General features: G+C 38.8%; 1 protein-coding gene and 1 long non-coding RNA gene across 3 annotated transcripts in view; one reads left to right on the top strand and one right to left on the bottom strand.

The window, feature by feature from the left end:
• Positions 1-1,438: 1,438 nt before the first annotated feature.
• Positions 1,439-21,228, bottom strand: part of vps39 (VPS39 subunit of HOPS complex) — a gene marked incomplete in the record, with an annotated part of 24,186 nt that continues 4,396 nt past the window's right edge. Inside the window, 17 exon segments of one of the 2 annotated variants that reach the window (XM_014329097.2) lie at positions 1,439-3,484; positions 3,862-3,953; positions 5,824-5,958; positions 9,538-9,687; positions 10,187-10,232; positions 11,080-11,182; positions 11,297-11,425; positions 12,388-12,604; positions 12,683-12,756; positions 13,628-13,714; positions 15,101-15,242; positions 16,463-16,603; positions 16,736-16,878; positions 17,261-17,390; positions 17,648-17,768; positions 18,390-18,510; positions 20,757-20,940. In XM_014329097.2, coding sequence (XP_014184583.1) covers positions 3,403-3,484; positions 3,862-3,953; positions 5,824-5,958; positions 9,538-9,687; positions 10,187-10,232; positions 11,080-11,182; positions 11,297-11,425; positions 12,388-12,604; positions 12,683-12,756; positions 13,628-13,714; positions 15,101-15,242; positions 16,463-16,603; positions 16,736-16,878; positions 17,261-17,390; positions 17,648-17,768; positions 18,390-18,510; positions 20,757-20,940 — 2,097 coding nt within the window. 2 annotated transcript variants of the gene reach the window in all.
• LOC121811987 lies at positions 3,948-7,329 on the top strand. The gene is made up of 2 exons (XR_006052786.1): positions 3,948-4,306; positions 6,663-7,329. It is a non-coding gene; the product is annotated as an uncharacterized LOC121811987 (long non-coding RNA).

Raw genomic sequence — 21,228 nt, 5'->3', positions numbered from 1 at the left:
GAGGAGCTACTTTTCTTTATTTGTGAAAGCGGGAAGAGGAAGTGCTGTAAATTAAACAACAACAACTAACAACTGATGAGCTCATTATCCAGTCTGCATGTTACCTGTATATCTATATTTCTGACAGAAGATTTTTCTTAAATTGGTTTATAACTAATGGAAATGTCAGAATAAAAAAAAGTAAAGGTGAACAATTAAAACTGCTACTCAGTTAACAAATTGAATAGTCAAATATTTTAAGAAAAATCTGAATTTTGCTTAAAAAAAATAACACACAGTTGCTCCAGAACATCATTATTTCCTGAAGCTGCTCTCTTGGATTGAGATGTGGTGACTGTGGAGGCAATTTGTATACTGTGTACTCATTGTCATGTTCAAGAAACCAGTTTGAGATGATTTGAACTGTGTGACATGGTGCGTTATCCTGCTGGAAGCAGCCGTCAGCCTACACTGTGGCCACATAGACGGACAATGCTTAGTTGGCACTAAGAAGCCCCAAGTGTGCCAAAAACATACAGCATACACGCTATTCCAAAACCAGCAGCCTGAACGGTTTTGTTGTTCAGTCATGTTGTTTATGCCAGATTCTGACAACCATCTGAATACTTCAGCAGAAACTGACAAGTAGTTTATTCAACCCTGTATTGTCCGTTTTGGTGAATCCATGAGGATGGCAGCTTCAATTTCCTGTTCATAGGTGACAAGTGTAGGACCTGGTATGGTCTTCTGGTGCCGTAGCCAATCTGGTTTATTCACATTGTAGATTCAGAGATGCTCTTTTGCACGCCTTGGTTGTAACAAGTGGATATTTGAGTTACTGTTGCCTTCCTTTAATCTCAAAGCAGTCTCCCCTGACCTCTGATTTTCACTCAGAAAACTGCAATTCACTGAATATTTTTCAGACCCTTCTCTGTGAACCCTAAAAGTGACTGTGTGGAAAAATCCCATTAGACAGGAAGTTTCTAAAATATTTAAACCAGCTTGTCTGACAGTAACCGCCAATTAAAGTTTGAATTTCAGCAGGTTATCCTTATCAGCAATGCATGTCTAAATGCACTGAGTTGCTGCCTGACTGCTGACTGATTTGCGTTTAAAAACAAACATTTGAACAGCTGTCGCTAATAATCTGCCTGGCAAATCAATTTATTCAGCAATGGTGTTGGCCACAAGAATTCTGAATATGCAGAGTAAAAATGTAGATGTTGAACATAAAAAGTAAAAAAAAATTCAATCATAAACCCATTTTTGCTGGTAAGTTATTGGTAGCTGTAGCCCACACATCTACACATAATTTATACTTAAGAGTCTGATGACATTTTCCACAGTGACAATACTGTTTTGGCTTCCTACTAAATCCAAGCACTAAAAAGATTCATCACCTGCATAATGAATATGTGCAGTGTAGGTGTTGAGCGTTGCTGTCACACAGGCACAAACATGAGTGGAAATGCATGTTTATTACCGATTATAGCCAAACAGACAGACTGCACCGACCTGCTGGGTTGCTCTTCAGAAACAAATAACTCAATGAGAAATATGTCATCTACCCTCTTAGTCTTTATACAGTATACACTCAGTGGTAACAATAATTTCCACAAAACAATACTTAAAAAACAAAAATGTGAAACAGTCTTAGCAGAGAATGTGTGCAAACCTCTAAAAGCAGAAGAAGAGGAGATATTTCAAGGAAGAAGGGATGTAGAAAATGCTACAAATTACAAGAAAGATCTATTTTTTTTTCTTCCAGTCATCCAGATACCCAAACAACAGCGTCACTGACAACACTGACCAAGAAAAAAAAAAAATTAAAAAAAAATCCCAAAACAAAACATACATTCATTGCTTTATTCATAATAACCTGGGGGAGCATTGCTTTCGTTAAATACCTCCCAGGTGAACAGTAATTTGTCATTTGAACATACTATTGCAATGAAAAAGCAAAGATCCGAGTTAACATGAACAAACAGGACAAAGTTACAACACTTTTAATCTGTCTCAGAGCAAACCAGGCAACAGCCTTATACGTAAAAGAAAAAGTTACAGTGGCTAAGCTGAGACTCATGGTCACAGCAAAGGGCATAAATCAATAATATTTACATCAGTTATTCCATTAGTCTTCAAAGCAGCAAAGAAAGCCTTTAATAACCCAAATATATTACATTTCATGTATGACAAAGGAAAAAAAAAACCAAACAAACACTGTTTTGTAAAGTTTCTTTAGAAAAAAAATATTATTAACATAGTTGGAGAGACATTTATGTCACTGAACCAACTAAATAAACCACAACATCAAAGCTACACATCACATGTTATTGATCATCTTCCATGGCAACGGCACACCCTGACAGAAACAGTTTCCCTCTTCAGGAAAAAAAACAACTTTGGAAAAGCACATGGCATAGACCTAGTTCCCAAATTCCCAAAGATCCAAGTCAGATTGAGCAGGAAGATCCATGGGGGCTGCGCCCTGTAACCCACAGGACGCACTGCAATCACGCCCTGATGGGTCACAGCGGCACGAGGGAGGCCTAGACCGTATAAGGCAGGTGGCTTCAATGCGGTGGCTCATAGGTGAAGCAAACCAGGGGAGAAACCGAACGAGTGCTCCTCAAGCATTGCAAAGTTTAAATAAGAAAAAAATTTTCCACGACAAAGAAGACAACAACGACAAACGAGACATTAAAACAGTGGAGAGTGAATTTAGAGCGATAATATTTAAACTGTAAAAAACAAACGAGGAAAATATGTTAGCTGCAACAAATGATCAAATAAAACACAAAAACCACAAATGTGCAGTAAAGCTGTTTTAGTAAGTACCATCACTTGCAATGACAAGTCATGAGAGACAATCTTCAGAGTCGCAGAAGGCATTCACCAGTACTCCTGCAGAGTCTATATGGCATATGAAGCAGTGTTTGAGGCCGATGCAGTGCAACAGGAGGGAAGGGAGACTGTGTAAACCAGGCTTGTAATCATCTCCTGGTGAGTGCATGCACAACGTCTGTTGTTACAGTTGTCAATAGTGTCCGTTTTCCTCAGAGGGAATGTGTACCGTAGAGCCGTGAATCCCTTCTAGCGTTACAGCGACACATGCTTTTCAAATGTCAACGTCTACCTCACTCCCTCTCTCTCACCGCCTGTTGAATGACCCTGGGCATTCCTACTGCTACTTCATGCACAGAGAGAGAAAGTCGACTTCGGCTCCCGTCCTGCTCTGTGGTTTTAGCATGACAACGGGAGGTCAACTCAGGTTAAAAAGAATCTGCAAGCAAAATCCTCTGACGTGCTTTGGACAAAAGCGTCCCATTATAAGTACTTCCAACTACCACGTGTATTTCTAGTTCACAGATGTCCAAGGAGTCGAAGAAAGGAGGGCAATTTATTATTTCTACTGTGGAGATGTTACTGTTCAGCGGGGCAAATGTTGCGGTCTTTGCAGCAGAAGTAATGCACCACCACGCCATTGGGATACCTGGCAAATGCACTGAAAGAGAAAATAAACAGATGTGTGAATGCTTTCCTACTGATTGTTACAAGCACATAAACAAGCATTAAATGAAAGCTGAAGGAGTAAACTATGTGTATGTGGTATTAACAGCAGCTTGTCTCATAAGAAAATACAACTAAATTAATAAACGTGCATATAAGAATACATAACCCCACATTAGTGAGAGTTAATGTGTCTATAGAGCAAACAAATCATCCCACTTTTCAGTTTTAAGATTCAAATATTTGTCATATACTCAAATTTTCAGCAAAAGAATGGAGAAGAAAACCCAAAATCAATGAAATAAAGATAAAATTTGAAAACCAAGTAAATATAAAACAACAGCATGCTAAATCTGAACAGGACAGTCCTACCTATTTCCTATTTTCTTCTTGCAGACTCTGCAGATCTTCTCTTCTGTAATAACGCATTTAACCTGCTGGTGGAAAATCCGCTCCTCTTGCACCTGAAATCAAATGACAGGAACACGGACATTAAATCGTCTTTCTCCAGCACAGTCACTCGATTATAAAGGTACAAAACCTCCATCTCGAACACTCTGTCGTCCACCATTTCACCATTCAGCACAAATATATAGCGTGACGGATGGAGGAGTGTGGACTCTCCTGCTTTGAAGAAATAACGCACAAGAAATCAAATTGTGGACATGATTTGAAGTGACGATTTCTGCCCAGTGTCTCTACAGCTCCTGTTTATTTAACACTCTGGATCGGAGACCACTTCAGCTCAACCCGTCAGATGTGGACCTCATGATTAATTCTCAAATAGCTCTGGAGATGACAGACGAGCATATGAAATGTAAATATTAAAAAAATATATATGTAGCACAGATTTATGCTGTTCATTTGAGATATCAGTTTAATTACTCACGCAATCATCCTAGTACTTTTTTGTATCGCAAAGAGACAAATGTCTTAAAGAAATATACACATTAGGAAAAGTAAACAAATATGTTGCATTGCATTTGCACTCACTGCCCACAGTTTCCATTACAACAGCAATATTGAACGGTTGAACCAGGCCAGCATTTAATGGCATCAAATTGACATCTGGACATATGTGTGCCAGCTGTTTAATGTGAAGCTAATTAGCTTGCAAACTGATCTCAGCTGTGACCCTTTAAGCTCATCTTTTGTAGCAGGCATTGTTTCACTGCCACTGAGAGAAAGCGCACAGATATGGTTTTAAATTAATTTGTTAAGTTTAATGTGGAAACAAGCTGTTTGGGTCTGCTAATCAAGCAAAACTACTGTTGATTATAATAACAGTAATTCTAAAAGTAATTATTTTGGATTTGCAGAGATCTGACAACATCATAGTTTTAGTTTGACTCTGATTAAAAGGAAACGATTTTTTTAAAAAATTGATTTTTTTCCTTATTTAACTTTGCGGTGTCTTTTTAAAAACTGGCCACCAACAGAAGATAAACGTTACGCAAACGTGGCTCATCTAGTTAACTACAGACATGCAACCCATGGCCAGTCTACTGCTACTGAAATGAATCCTACTTTCATAAGGTGATTTTCTAATAAAGCACAGCAAACACAATAAAAGCAATAAAAGGAAATGCAATATTATAACTACTCTAAGAAATGGAGAATGACGTAAGAGTTAACGAGAAAAATCAAACTGGAAAACACACTTGAGAAGTTAGAAAAATGTCCTTTTTAAGCCATTAACTGTTGCAAACTTTGACTGTCCACCGTGTTATTGATATTACAATTTATTTAAAAAATTCTTTAACTAATTTCTAAATATTCTGAGAGATCTGGGAACAAAAAAAGTAGGAAAACAATCTAATTAAAGATGGGGGCAATGCAGGAGCACTGTACCAGGTCAAAATATTAACTTTCAGTTTTAGTGGGGGTAGAAGGGGGGGCTTCCTCTGAGCAGTGGCTACTTCCTTTCAGGTGAAGTAAGCTCACTGAACATTCCTGTTTGTGTCACTGGCCTGGTGGTGTACCGGTAACTTCTTTATTTCTTAATAATTCTTAATAAGCCATTGAAGGAAAACAAACATCTGTTTCTCATAACGGCGCTAATAAATTTCATATTTAAAATATTTTCTCCCAAGTGAAACTGTACCCCTCTAAAACATCAGCTGTCTATCCTTCAACATGAGGACCGAAAAACTCTCAGACATGCACACCTCTGCTTCGCTCAGGCGTTGTTGAACATGTCTGGACTCTTTTTCAGATGTCAGCCTAAAGTAAAAAATCTTTTAAGGAAGAGGGCAGAGGCCTAAATTCCTTGCTAGCATATATCAAGTATTAAAATTCAGAAGTCATTATGTGAACCCGCTCTCCAGGACTCACCCTCAGGAATTCGGCTTGCAGCAGACTTTTCAGCACCTGGTTGCAGCGCTTCATCTGAGCCTTCTCCTCCAGGACGCTCTCCAGGAAAACCCGGATCTCACGGATCTGAGTGTTTGCTGGGAGCAAATTGATGGCCTGAGTAAAGAAAAGAAAAACAAAACACCAGCTTGGTAAACACTACTGACCACACCTTGCTATTTAAAAAGGTTTCAAAGGCATAAGGGACCTCTGTGGATTACTAAATGGCAAACACAGACTTTAAAAGTATATTTTCTTATAAACAGCAGTGCTGGTAATTTTCATGTTGTGGGGCAACAACTTTCAAAAGCAGCAATGATAGTGACGTGTAATTGTCATTTTCAAATCCATTAGACTTTTTATTACATACTTGTTCATCATTTCAAAGTCATAATGGCAAATCAAATCACTTCTCTGGGAAAAACTAATTTGCTGTCCCACTTTGTGTTACATGATATCCTCCAAACTTCTAACTGCATCTTACCCTCCTTCACAACAACTAAATTACATCTCCTGCGTGCTTTTACGTGACCGTTTAGAAAAACTAAACACAATCAAGCTCTAGTTTTTTTTTCTGTCCTCCTGCTTCATATAATGTAATAAAATTAGTACAAATTACATCGTTAAACCCAAACAGCTGGCATAGAGCACAGAGCGAGCATTTTCTTCTGAAAAACAGAGCTGGATTTAGATTCAACTGTATTTTTTTATTAAACAGAGACGTGCAATAACCTTAAATAATATGCACATTTTAAAAGTCTTTACACTAATCAATTACCCTTCAATGATGCTACTAGCACTTACATTTTTTGTGTTTAAAGTGTTTCTATAGATCTTTCTGCCTTGTGCATCGTAAGGTGGTCAACTGCACTAATGTCTCACTGAGGGGAAGACCAAACTCCTAGAAACTGGCTGTGATTCTTCTGGACATCAATTTTGCAATTGACATCTGCTTTCCTGAAGCCAAGATTGAAGATACACATGATTTCCTACATGAAGTCAAAAGTGCTGCCCAGGGAACCAGTGTCCACCTTGAAATCTCAAACTAATATCAATGCACCGGCTGACTGCTTTATTCTACTCACCAAGGACAGATCTACCATCAAATGTGGGAGCATCTTGCCAAGATGTGGAAGGCTCTGAGTAAAGGTTAGCCAGACTTAAAGTGTTTAAGTCGTGTGTTGATGTGATCCTGCTCAGTGAGTCTCTACAGTTGCCCTTGAAAAAAACTGCTGAGCAAGAAATTGGATCAAAACCAAAACTGCATGCTTCGTGCCACCGTTAATATTTCCTGGAAGAGCCACATCGCCAAGGCCGTATCTATAGAACCATTCATTCATTGAGTAGACTTATCTTGCTGGTTTCTTATTCACTAAAACTGTTCATTTTCATTTTGTTGGAGCACAATGAAACCTATTTTAAATAGCAAGCATGCGAGTGAAGAAATGAAAAAGTTCCATTAAAAACAAAACAAAACAAAAAAAAAAACCCCACACATCAGATGTTTTGCATAAAGTTTTCTGTCATCTTGTCACGGCAAGGCAGATCCATGGGAAATGAAAGCAGGGTGCCAGTAAAGCCGATGAGGGTGTGCAGCACAGAAAGATGGGATGAAGCGCTCTGGTCTGATAATTTAACATATCTGTGATCTGAAATCAGCAGTGCCTTTCTCAAAGAGTCACATGTTCATTAAGTCACAGACAGAACAGAGGCTGTTGGAGCGCATTTTACAACAAGAACATAACCCAGAACAGACAAACATTCTTGATTTATGTGTTTAAACTTTAACAGAGACAAAGAGGTCTCTGAAAAGCCACGCCTCCTCTCCTTAATGCTAAGACATTAAGAGTTTTTTGTGTAACTGTTAGCTGGATTGTTCAGAAAAAACAAAAACTAGAGCTGCAGTCAAAAAAAAATGGTTTGACTGAAGTCATATCAAACCACTATTAGTCTTAATAAAGTACAAATCTTTAAAAAAAATAAAAAATAAATTGCTATTCACAGCAGAAATAACTATAATAGAGCTTACCAGTAACCCAGGCATGCACTTGTAGGTCTGGTTAAACAGAAAAGGTTGCACGGATGCTCAAGGGTATCCAGCATAAAATCTTTGGAAGTATGTTCTACCCCTACGATTACCCCTATGAGAAGAACCGCAACTCAAATATCTATAGTATCATCTTCATAGTGATGTAAGATATTTTTTGGCAAGATTTGAGAGGTTTTATAAAAGGTATTGCAACACAAAGTAGGTACTCTCGGCTGCTCCTTTATTTCCCATGGGCGCTCACCACAGCGGATGGATCCATGTTTGACTTGACACAGATTTTACACTTCATGCCCTTTCTGATGCATTTATCTAGGCTTGGAACTGGAACTATGAGTACACTAGCTTGTGAACCCCCGATGCTGGATTAATGTCTCCTAGGACTGAAAAAAAGGATCTTTCACATGTAAGATGAATACATTACCCACACCAGTTTATATGTCTTCAGAATTAAGATTAGACCAGGGTGACAAAGACTAAGTGAAGATATCTCCTCTATATATTTATTTTTTTTGTTAAGTTTTTAGTATTCAGTTTACATTTTTGATGTTCTAATGCCTTTATTTCAGTTACCTAAACCTAAATTACCCTTAGTTTTATTTTTAACAATAATGACCTTAACTGTGTCACCCAATTTGACATAATCAATTATGGTGGGTGAATTTAAAGGTGTGGAAACTTTAACAGGTAATCTTTTTTCCCCCTCTGGCCAAAAAAAACAAAAAAACAAACCAGATTAACTCAAGAATACAGCTATTGATGTAGCACTCTTCTACACCATCAACAGTCACACCAATGAAAATTTGGCTGGATGAGAGTTTATGAACCAAATCAGTTGACACGGCGACTACGGCGGTGTTAAAAACGACTTTATAAAGTAGTCTTCAAGAGATATTTTCTTCACAGCATTTGGAGGGAGTGAGTGGGGGATTGTGAAATGATATTTTGACAAGCAAAATGGGTTACGAGCCACTTTTCAGTGTAACATCTTTTATTTAATTAACTTCTTGCTATTTTGGTTTTGGGTGCAGGTCTTTTAACAAGTTACACAAAGTAAGTTTTAGAAACTTCACCACAGATGCCTCTCAGGGGAGACCAGCACTCTGTTGGACATGTTTTTCTGCTTTGCTGAATCCTTCTGTCAAAAGACAGCAGCTTGATTACCCCCAGCAGTGCGAGCGGCTTTCATTTTGTGCTATAAACAAACTAAATCTTTAAAGAATCTGCATTCTGTTCAGTGGCTGCTTTCTTTCTTTTTTTCTTTTTTTATAAATGTCAGATTATTAATTTGTGTAAGTCACTGAGTGCGTGTCACTGTTAAAGCTGTTTTTTTTAAACCTAATTTTAATCCAGTCTAAACAGGCCGACTCTGTCCTGGATTGAGTTAGAAAATACTTTAATTGATTGAGTGAGATGTTTGAGGGTTTATGCAAAGTGGAGTTATTTTATGTCAGGGGACTCATAAAATTCAAACTCAATTACCGTCAGTATACTCTAACTGGCCTCACTAGACACTAACAGAGCCTGATCTGACTTGATGCTGTTAAACATTCCATACTATACAAAGAAATAACAGAATCGCTACCAGAGACTAGGCAGCAGTGAGTCACTCTGGTGAGAAATACCCTGCTTATGCAATCACTGTGTACCTTGGTGGTGTTGAGCTTGCTGTGGTGCAGCTCCAGGACCTGCAGGGCTGCCTGGAGGTTGGCCTGAGGCTCAGATAGCTCCATCTTAATTGGCCCCAGGCAGTGGACGTCAGGAGGTGACAGGTACATTCGCAGCAGAGAAAGATAAACCTACAGAGCAGAAATACAGCTGTTATTAATGTGCTTAATTGACAAACTAGCACCTTAAGTTACGGCCAAAAACCTGTCTCATGAGGTTTGACTACTAACGCTTAAGGCACCTCATCCTCGAGTCCAAGTGAACATTTCTGCCAAACATACATAAATTTAAAGAGGCATTCAAGAGAACAGGACAGGCAGACAAACAGGCCAACAACATGCTGTCATGTCAGCTGTCATTTCTAGTTAAGTGAGGAAGAAAATTTTTAACATTTCTTTTTTTTGTAAAGCTGGCAATGCTCCTTGTAGCATAAATAATTCATTATAGTTGTATAGCATGTTCTGTGAACACAAATGTGCTTATCAGAAGGCAGCAAAGCATACAAACTGAAAAATGTGGTCATAAAAAATAAACTTTAATAAATTCCAGGAGGACACAAACTCAAAAGAGGTAACCCCCCCCCCAAAAAAAACCCCCCAACAACCTAGAATTACACTAAAAACTACTTACATCTTTATTTCCTTCCACTGAACTGTTGTAATGTCCGTGACAGTATCTGCAAAGAGCACACAGAAAAACATTAGCAAATACATGATGATATAAAATTGCTCATTTTAATGCTATGATGTTGACTGATTGGACAAACACAGCACTGCAGGTAATTACACTGGCTCTGCCTTGCAGAAAATGCTGTTAAATATAGAGCTACTTTCAGCTGCTCCCTTATTCACAAGGCGTCACCCTTCAGGCAGCAGCGCATATTTGATTTGGCAAGTTTTTAAACACCGAATGCCCTTTCTCATGCAACCCCGAAGGGCTTTGTGCCTCCTCTTGGGATCAGGCCAGAACCCTTCACTTGGTGGGCCAAATATGCAAACCACTACTCATAGTCAGGGCCCCAACTATATGATAAAGCTATAGTTGGGGCTGGATCAGTGAGGGTTTCTTTTTCACTCACTATGTGGTTAGACACCACTTTTCATGTAATCATTAGTTATTAATAATCCGACTCTTCCACAGTATGCCCTTTTGTTCTTTGTGGTGGCAGATGCCCGCCCCTTCCCGAACCTGGTTCTGCCAGAAATTTCTTCCTGTTAAAAGTGAGTTTTTACTTCCCACTGTCCCCAAGTGCTTGCTCACAGGGGGTTATTTGATTATTGGGGTTTCTCTGTCTTATTGTGGGGTCTTTACCTTGTGATGCAAAGTGCCTCACAGTGACTATTGTTGAGATTAGGCGCTATATAAACAAAACTGAATTACACTATGGAATCCAAAATGCATGTAAATATGACTCCAGGAAATGACCCAAGTTCGTGACTGAGTCAGGAAATACTTTGACAGTTTAACATCAGTCATATTAGCTGTTGATTGGTGTTACTTTTCAGTTGTGCAGGAATACTCACTCTTCAGCCATGTGGGTGTCTTTCAAGATGTGTACATAGATGAAGAGCGCTTGCTCATGTTTACCCATACGACCCAGAAGCAGAGCCCGTTCCTCCAGCAAGCCTTCAACATGGAAACAAAAGTCAAGGATCATGGCATGGCAACTCACGTCTTTATTTGCATTTCCCAAGCAAACAGTAGATAAAACCTGTCATCTTAGTGTAAGCAACATCCTACCATCAAAGGGGAAGTCACTGATGAGTCTGGCAGGTTCATAGCATGTAGAAATATCCAGGAAAGTCAACAGCTTGTTCCTGAACTCTCCCAGTTCACCATTCTCTTTCCCTGCAGGAACAGCTGAAGCGCCTACAATAACAGAGCATTTTATTACAGAGATGTTCAGATTATGGGTGAGTCTGTGGAAAAAAGCTATTTCCATTTTTAAGAATGGGTGTTGCTCTTCATATTTGTCTACAGTGGTTTTTGCCATTTTGGGGGTTTTTAGATCACTTGTGATGTAGAAGTAGTAATATGAGGGTTTGTCTTACTGTTCTTTGACAAATTATAACTATATTAATAAAATAAATAAATAACTGAATTATTACATTTCAGAAAAGGTAAATATCAAGATGATTTATCATATGCCCAAAGTAAAAATATATTTAACCACACATATTCCCAGCCTTGTACCCAACGATCACAATAAGCCTAGAGAAACTCTTTAATATTGAGGGCTGCGTGTGCTTGCATTCCAGTTTATCGTGAAATGCAGCAATAGCTGGCCCAAGGATCGGGTTTTTCTTATTTCATTAGCTGTTTTTAAGTTTTATGGGGGTTTGGTTTTTGTTTTTAAACAGAGTGCACATTAACGAGCATTCCTGCTTGGAGGTGCATTAAAAGGTGTTTCAAGAGTAAGAGATGGATGGACCTGATAATCAGTTCTGACACAGACTTTATTTGCAACAGCGGTGAGAGAATACTCTCTGCAAGAAGAGCCAGAGTGAATCCATATGCAGTGCGGTAATGAAATCAAATGAAAATTCTAAAATACAATTAAAAAATAAAGTCTTTTAAAAGTAAACTCAACTTCAAAAAGGCCAGGTTTGCTAGAAAGCCTTCAAAGCTCCATCACCCTGCTACACTGATGCTACAATTACACTCCTCCACAGCAAAAGGAGGTTATTGTGTATGTTAACTAATAATTTATCAATGTGATATGTGCCCAACAACGTAACTTATTTTCATAGTCTAACAGGGAAAAAAAGGCTAACTGTAAAACTTTTTCATTCCCAGACACTCAGTGTACTCAGGTTTATTCTTGCTCATACCTGTAGGCAGCAACTTGAGGTACTCCTTCATGAGGACTTGAACCCTGCCCAGGTAGAGCTGGATTAGCACATTGTGAAACTCGGGACCCTGCTCTTCCCACACGTAAATGATGTGCTCTAAATATGGGACGGCGAGCTCCTTAAAACCATCCTTTAGAAACTGCAGCACCTTGTCTCTAGGCAACGACTCCACTTCTGTCAGGTCTTCTGTAAAGATCTGAGCAGGAAGACAGGTTTTTACTCCATTGGGTAATAAAAAGGAAGTCGTGGCAATGGATGTAAATGTTGTACCTACCTTCAGGCCATCTTCAGGAAACGTCTTCAGCACCCAGGGAGAAAACTCAAAGATTATACCCAGATTCTCTGCTCCTGTGTGCACAGAGGTGTTATGATGGCTAAGTGGGTTTTAATCAGCCTGTAAACATTTCCGACCTCAGGGAATAATTAATTATAAGAAAATTAACATATTGTTTGACTGGACTCCAATGCAATAACATGAATACATTTATACAACTGAACAAGTTCAATACATGCACAAAACAACAAATGAGTTTTACTGTTGTGTCCTGCATTTAGAATTTTGTTACAAACGGAAAATAATGCTAATGATACTACTACTACTACTACTACTACTACTACTACTACTACTACTACTACTACTACTACTACTACTACTACTACTACTAATAATAACTAAATAAAACTGTTTTGGACTTTAAAAAAAAAAAAGCCAATAATTAAACACAGCTAATTGAAGCAAATGAAACTGTCCCAGTGAAGCTGGAAGAGTCCACAGTTTCAGAGGGTTGTTGTTGAGTTTAAAATAACATTTACAATAAACAAAAACACAATCAAACGCCAAATGAAATTCTTAAAGCACAGTTGAAACACAGACTACTGAAAGAATTTTAATCATTTCATTATAAAGACTCATTCTAGTCATTACCTTATTCACCTCATAGGAATTCAAAAAGTACTACAGCAATTTTAGCTGTTGAACACCAAACGGTATATAGATGTAAAGTTTCATAGCGAAACAAAGGAAATAAGAAAAAATAGATTTTTTTTTTTTTTTTTTTTTTTTTTTAAACGCTCCCATGTAATTAATCTCAGACACGCAAATCACTGCAGATCAGTTATATCCAACATCCATAATCAATCAACATGAATGTTTTCTCTGGGAATTTTCCAAAATCCCATCAACAAATTTAACAGGCTTGAGCCAGCTGTTGATCCTTACCCAGTCTTTGGAGGTACTGCACTGTTCGCTCATGGCCCTTAAGTGGAGAGTTGGCCTTGGTGGATTGGTCGAGCAGCACCTGCAGAGCTGCGAGAGTGTAAACAGGTTTGAGAAAAAGTAACGAGAGGTGAATAACAGAGGAACTAGAACAAAAGTGACGTCTGCCTGAGTGAAAGTAGCAAGATGTGGTCTGCTCTGCTCTGCATTACATAAGTCCTCCACCAACAGAAATTGGTCGAGGCATATGCAAAGTGTTAATCTGTGTTTTGGAACAGCTGGTTTGAATTGGCAGACGCAGAGAGAGGCAGACTTGAGCAGCATGACATCACAAGCCCAAACTGCAGCAGGCCAATTAAAACCAGATGCGCTCTCTGCGAGAACAGCCACAGAGTACCAGCAGAAACAAAGAGCGTTAAGGCAGCTCTGATTCACAAGGATGACCAGTCGACCTCATGCAGGAAACCTCCTCTGAGATAATCTGTGCAACCACACCAGAATACATCTACGAGCTTATAACTTAAACATACTGAAATGGTTACGCTCACAACGGCTTTTGTGTTTGGGAGGTAATGACAAGACCGCTGACAAAAGCAGAGCAGATCTGTGATCAAATGAGCTGCCACTTATATAGCGAACTCCAAATACAACATCCAAAGCTGGAAACAGATGTCTCAATGCATTTTATTATTATGCATTCAGTTGAGGTCTGCAAGAGATAAACCACACTGACAAATCACTGTAACTGTGATGGCAGTCATTATTCAGCTGATTGACATATCTGTTCTCTGCAGCTCATCAATTCAAAAGATATTTCACAGTGTCACTTATATTTTAAACAAGTGCATACGCATCATGTCAAAAGAGACAAAAAGAAAATTAACTTGCATGTATTAAACACTGACAGTAATTTGAATTCTCTCAAAGATGGACTTCAACCAGCTAAAGGCAAACAGTAAAGGTTTGGTGTACAACAAGCCATTGTTCAAGCTTTGTTTCTTGATTATAAAAATATGCAAAATAAGGGGGGGAAAAAAAACCCAAAACCTCTCTTATTCCCAGTTTTAAAAAGAGAAAGTCAACCAACAAGTCGACAAGCTTGAGAGAGAAATGACTTGACTCTCACTTGAACCCAACAGCGTGATACCTGCCAGTTTTCCAGAGTCAAACACAGCTGAAGGTGTATAAATCTTATCCATTTCACTTGAATTATTACGATCTAAATCACACTTAATCAAATGGAATTCAAGTTGTTATTCCAAAGAAACTTTTCCCTGCAAATACACTTGAAAGGATCCATGCTTTATATTCCGTTTGTAAGACTGTTTTAAATATTTTACCTTACATCAATAATGAATACAGCAATCTCATTTATCATTATGAGAAGAAGATGACAAACAAGTACCCTAATAATACAATACCCCTCTAACATGGAAAATTTATGAGATTTTAGGATTTAAAAGTCTTGACAATTACCTTTCTGGTGCAGGCCCTTCTTTTCATAGAGAATAATGAGCTCGCTGTACTTGTGAGCCTTCTTCAGGACATACTCGCTCTCCTCGATGTGGCAATGATTGTTCTCCAGACGAAGGAGGGGGGACACAAGGGCCACGTTTGTCTGGATGAGGTGAGGATAAAAAGCAGATCACCGTTTCTGTTGCTATTTATTATTTAAGCAATCTGGCACGTATTCCCGGCATCCCAAACACGCACTCATATTAAACTAGCTGCAGAGGACTTTAAGGCAAATTCAGACAGTTAAGCTGCTAACGCAAAGCCCAAGCAGTAAGCAGAGAAACTTGCTTAAATACATCTTATCCCACATTCCAACACAAGTTACCATTTCTCCATAGATGAGGACTGAAACTAAGTTTGCATAATAAATTCAAAGTTTTGTTTGGTTTCCCAGGTACCTACTTCACCCACAGTGCTGCTGCTGTCACGCCTCAATGACAGTCAAACTAACACTGCTTTGAACTGTGATCCAGTTTGTCTTAAGTTGCTTTAAACCTGCCCATGAACTGTTTAACACACACCCCTATGGCTACATATCAAGTTACCTAATGTTGCTGCCAGTTTCTACAAGTGAGAAACAGAAAGTGAATCACATGCACTCACGGTCATTGTCATTCATAGTAGAGCCATCATTCTTTGTCAGTTTCTGGAAAGCACTGAGTATTTTATGTTGCTGATATTCAAAAGAATTCAATGATGAGTTTTGGGACTGTAAGCATGTTTCTGATTTCTTATAGAGGACTTAATGTTTTATTATGCTTTATTATGCCTGTGTTGTATTCCATCAGATGTGCAGCTATATTGTGCTTGTGAAAGAACACCTGTATTTGTTTACATCATTTTGTGACATTACATAGCCCTGGTCATGTCTAATGCATCATCTTTACAACATATGTTTATAGTCTGTTTGCTGTTATTTATATGGTGAAACATAAGTGAGTGTCTGGAAAATTGTTGATTAATTTCATTCACATTTACATTTTTAAAACATCTTAATAAAGAAGATGATACACCTGTCACTTGTTGAAGAGTTTTGTCTGCTTATCTGACTAAACCAGTTACAAATTTTACTTTTGAGATCACTTCCTTTTACTGTAAATGGATGGTGAAAGCTGCCAAGTTTGTCAGAGCTGATATAACTTGTATCGCAAAGTATAAACATTCGGAGTAGGCTTGCTGACAATAGCAAGCTGTTCTTTAAACTTAAACTACAGTCTGAGGCGTGAGGGCCCAGGGTCCCCTGATTTGTGTGCGCAGGCTTTAATTTATGTGAAATCTAAACTGCTCGAGAGGGTTATCTTAAAAGTCTTAATTATGTCTTACGTGAAGGTAACATTTCAGCAAAGTGGTATCGATGATCTGCAGGAGTTTTTTGCGGCTCTTGATGGTAGGCGTGCCCTCCATGAGAGGAGACGTCGTAGAAGGGTCAGAGTCATTCAGCTGTTTCACAAGGTGGCTCCGTTTCTTTGAGGACAGAAAAAAATAAAAACCAGGGTTTGCTTAAAAGAAAAAGTGACCAAACCTCCTTAAAGCAAAAATCTTATCAAACTTCTATGAAATTTTCCACTTTTCTCTGACACACAAACACACACCTACCTGCGTGAGGTAATCAATAAGAGCGAGATGCGCCTTTTCCAGCTCTGCCCCAGACAGAGTAGGCAGAGGGTTGGGGTAGTGCAGTTGTTTCCGGTAATCACCTGGGAGCAAGTCTGGATAAAGTCCAATCACGTGTGTGGGATCTGCCGAGCAAAGGAGGATAACAGTTAAAACTTTTACCTTCTTCTAGATTGATTAAAGGAAACTATATTTTGAGTAACATGTTTATAACACAATGTTTTGAAAACTGAAATTAAAAGCCCATTAGAGCAAGAATCACACGATAATAAACTCTCATACAGGCACAAGTGAAGTAATAACATGCAGTGATCATGTGTATAAAATTCTTCCATCAATACGCACAGTAAGCAACAGGAGCAAAAAAGAACATACTGGGAAAATTCAGATGCCTTCAACCAAGTGGACAAAATATTTTCAAGACGTCTCAGCTATAGGCGCATATTGCTGAGCTGTTTGTCAGAAAACAAAAGGAAAGGTGTCCCTGCAGATTGGCAGAAGTCCTACCTGTGCCGAGTTTGGCAAACACCTGCATCGAGTCATCAAATCTCTTCTGGCAAAACAGATTGAAGGCATATAAATTCTGGATGTGATGTATCTGCTGCTTCTTATCACCATCCGAGTCATCCTTCATCTTCTGGCATGAAAAAAAAAACAAAGTCAACGAATTCATCACGCTACAGTAAAAAGTCCCAGATAAGTCTCTGGATAGCCAGATTGCTAAATAAGGTAACCATAAACTCCAAAGTTGAAAGCATTCTTACTGTTTCGGCTTGCTGCTCCTAATCAAGATAAGTGATTTTAATGTCCCATGCTTCGAGCTAAAGCACAAATTGAATCCTCAGGAATGTAATAATGGGCTTTAATAGTAATGTGAGTGGTTTTGCTGCTCACCGCCAGCTGAAGAGCAAGCTCAAACTGTTTGTCCTGTAGAAGCTGCCGGATCTGAGTGGCTATTGACACGGGCACCAGGCGCCACACAAAGTGGTTGCTGGCAACATACACGATATTTGGCCTGTAAAAGATAAGATAAGAGGAGAAAACAAGATTAGAGACAAAAGCCTGAAGCAAAAGTGTTCTTCTTTCAAAGGATGGACCACCATTATCGGCATCATTATCATGGGAAATGGAAACCAGGAGAACCGATGAAAGCGAGGATGTTAGTTAAATGATGTTATACAAGGCAGCCAGTGTGAAAGCATCAGGAAAGGCCAGCATTCATGATCAAACCTACCAAAAGTGCCCAAATACCACTGCAGTCTTTTACACAATACTGCACCAGTAAATATTTGCTGTTTCTGTTTCCAGAAAGAGCCTCTTCACAAGAAGATCTTTTACCTTATAATGAAACATTTTGTTGACTTTGTTGTTTAGTATACCCAAATAAAATACATCATAACAGAAAAAGTGTCAGGCTTAAAAGCGTGGATGACACTACACTTGAAAGGTTAAAACACAACATAGCAATTAGCTAGTGTATGATTGCATGGAAAGATACAACTCAGTGTTTCCACTCCATTCTCCAGATTTTTACACTGCAAAAAACATAAATCCAAGGTGTGACAATGCAACAGATCGTGATGTAAATGATCAGACTTCCACGCAAAAGTAAACTTCAGAGGTCAGCCTGCCTCACCCTGCTGAGGTGATGAAGCGTGGTCTCTGCAGCTCCACGCTCTGCACCAGCAGCCTTGGCTCAAAGGTCCGTATCTCCACATACCGAGGAAGAACTGCTATGATGTAGGGAGGCTGGTGCTCTGGGAACATTAAAAAAAAAAAAGCATTTTGCTTGTAGTATGACCAAATCGTGTCTGGCGACACCTGTAAACTCATAATAAGAAAGCAGTAGTTACCATGATGTTTAAAGGCATATAGAGGGAATATCTGATAAAAGGTGAAAAGACCTTTACACAAGATCTATAATATATCTATACTGAAAGCAGGGGGCCACATTTGTGATGAGATTTCTGGTCCTCGGGGCTATACAGGAAGGAATCTAACCAGACTGCAATCAAGTCAAGCCTGTGGTTGGATATGGGATGAAAGACACTCACAGCAAAAAGCCCAGGCCTCCTCTTCTGGTTGAGCAGTTAGGACACTCTGTTAGAAATATTCTAAACTGACCATCCCTCAGCCTCTATTGCTGCTTGCCAACGCCACTATCATGACTAATTCAAAATGAGGAAATTGCAAACTGCATGAAACCACTGCTTGGAGGCTTCATTTCCCCTTCATAATGTTTCTTTCCACGTGCCAGTGAGCACAGAAAAAAAAAAGGCCCTTCAAACCAATGCACAAGCTTATCTGCATCTCTTCTGTCACAAAGTTCCTCAGACCTACGGTGTCTTAGTCACAGGATAAAAAAAGCTGATCTAAGACTGAGTTTTGTGTTCTGACATGTGGAAAACAGCATCGTAGCTCAGACAGCGAGGGAGGACGGGAAGAATGGGGACAAGAGAAGACAGACAGACAGCAGCTGGATAAGAACAATGGCAGTATTTAGACAACAGGTCTGACTGATCTGTAAACTGCTGAACAAACCTGCCCAGTCACTGTGGCAACAAGAGAATAGACTATTACTATTTACATCATCATCATTATTATCATCATTATTATTATTATCATACACTTCTTTACCAGGCTCATTTATATAAAAAATATATATGGACATTCTGAAAACTTCACACAGATGCTGCCATTACCGAGTTCATTAATTAAGCTCTCCATTATTAAGACAAGAACTGAAAGACTTACCTAAAATGTAACAACTAGGAAAGAGTATTCTCAGATTATGGTCACACTTTTGCTAAAAGAATTCTACAAGAATGCATTTATATAGCACCTATCACAACAATAGTCACCTGAAATCACTTTACAGCATTAAGTAGAGACCATAGAGTAGTAGAATGAAGACCCTACAGGGACTCAGTGACAGCAGAAAGAAAAAACTCCCCTTTAACAGGAAGAAATCTCCTACCAGCAGTACCAGCCTCAGGGAGTGGACTGGCTGGGTGAGGGGGAAAGATAAAAGAAAAAGGATAGGGACAAGACAAAAAACACAGACTGTAGGAGCGGGAAGACAAAAATCTAATGACGTGCAGCAGTGGTATATAAACACCTGGGGAGTGAAAAGAGGAGAGAGAACAAGCCTCAGTGTAGAGCAGCATTACTAATGGATGCTTCAGGGTCAACTGATCCAGCGCCAACTATAATCTTTCATTCCATATATATTTTTAAAGGCAACTGTTTTGTAGAATTTATGAGCAAAACAAAAAAGCTAAATGTCACCTCGAGAAAATAAACTGTTTAGTGCTGTGGTTTCTTTATTTGGTCTGCTGAGGTTTTCCTTTCTTGCCTGTGAAGCTCTGGGATTTTGGACAGAGAGTTTGTTTTCTATAAATTTGATTGCTAACATTAACAATGTCCACGAAGAAAACAATCGATGCTCTCCCTCAGGAATTCATAAACTTAAGGAAACAACAGTTATTGAAATGCATGAGTTTCGTTTCAGTAAATCGCTGGATTGTTCTGAGGTTTTATTGTATATAATCTGTGAAATGAAAGTGCCCAAGAGGAAAAAACAAAAACAAAAGGTGAACACAGTTGTTTTTCACTTGGGTAAAACAACTGCCAGGGTTACACATTTTGGCAAAACACCTTTGTATAATATCTAAAAGATGAACCCACACAGAGAATTGAGGGAGGATTTTTGGCTCTTGTTTGCAGATAGCTTTGTGCCCTTTTAACTTTCCTGTCAGTTTGTATTGATATCAAGAACAAATACACTCTAACAAAGACATTATGAGTCAGAAATACATAAATAAAGACTTGGATTGGGCTTGAGGTGGTGTGTGGGTTTTCCTCTCCTTCTTTCCCTTTTAACATGCTTGGATACATGACAGCAATTTTTTAATATATTTTCTTTTCACAAGCTGATTGATTACAATAGACATAAAGCTTAAAATACAATGACAGCGTATCAGCTGTTGTGTCTTTTTCTTACCCATTGCTATAGGGATATCTGTCCAGTTCAGGGCACACTTCTGGGTGCACACTCCCTCTTCATTAAGCACCACAGTTAGGTCATCCTGCCCAACAGCCACCTTCCCATCTGCCAGTGGAGCAACCAGAGGTTCTAATTGTTTCCCAGTGGGGAAGAGCTCTTTTATGGAGCCACGGCCATCCATCTAGTTGACAGCAAACGCAGTTTGAATGAGTCCGTGAGATTCAGATAATAGGATATTATTACTACAAAGTAATAATATCCTAGCAGTGTTAAAATGATCTGTGAGACTGTTATAAAGTGCTTTACAAAGACAATAAAACACTATTAGGGAGATACATCTATATTATTAACAGACTTTCTGGATGTAGCTGATAAAACAAAAAGAGAGAAGCATGAAGGAAAAAGTCTTAAAATAAACAAAGTCAAGCCATTAAAAAAGAAGACAGGAACTCATTATATAACTGTCTGC

This window comes from Haplochromis burtoni, unplaced genomic scaffold, assembly GCF_018398535.1.
Source record: "Haplochromis burtoni strain Fernald_Lab_line unplaced genomic scaffold, NCSU_Asbu1 Contig_393, whole genome shotgun sequence".
Classification (NCBI taxonomy): domain Eukaryota; kingdom Metazoa; phylum Chordata; class Actinopteri; order Cichliformes; family Cichlidae; genus Haplochromis; species Haplochromis burtoni.
The sequence above is the reverse complement of the archived record's forward strand: the minus strand, read 5'-3'. Positions and strand labels throughout refer to the sequence as shown.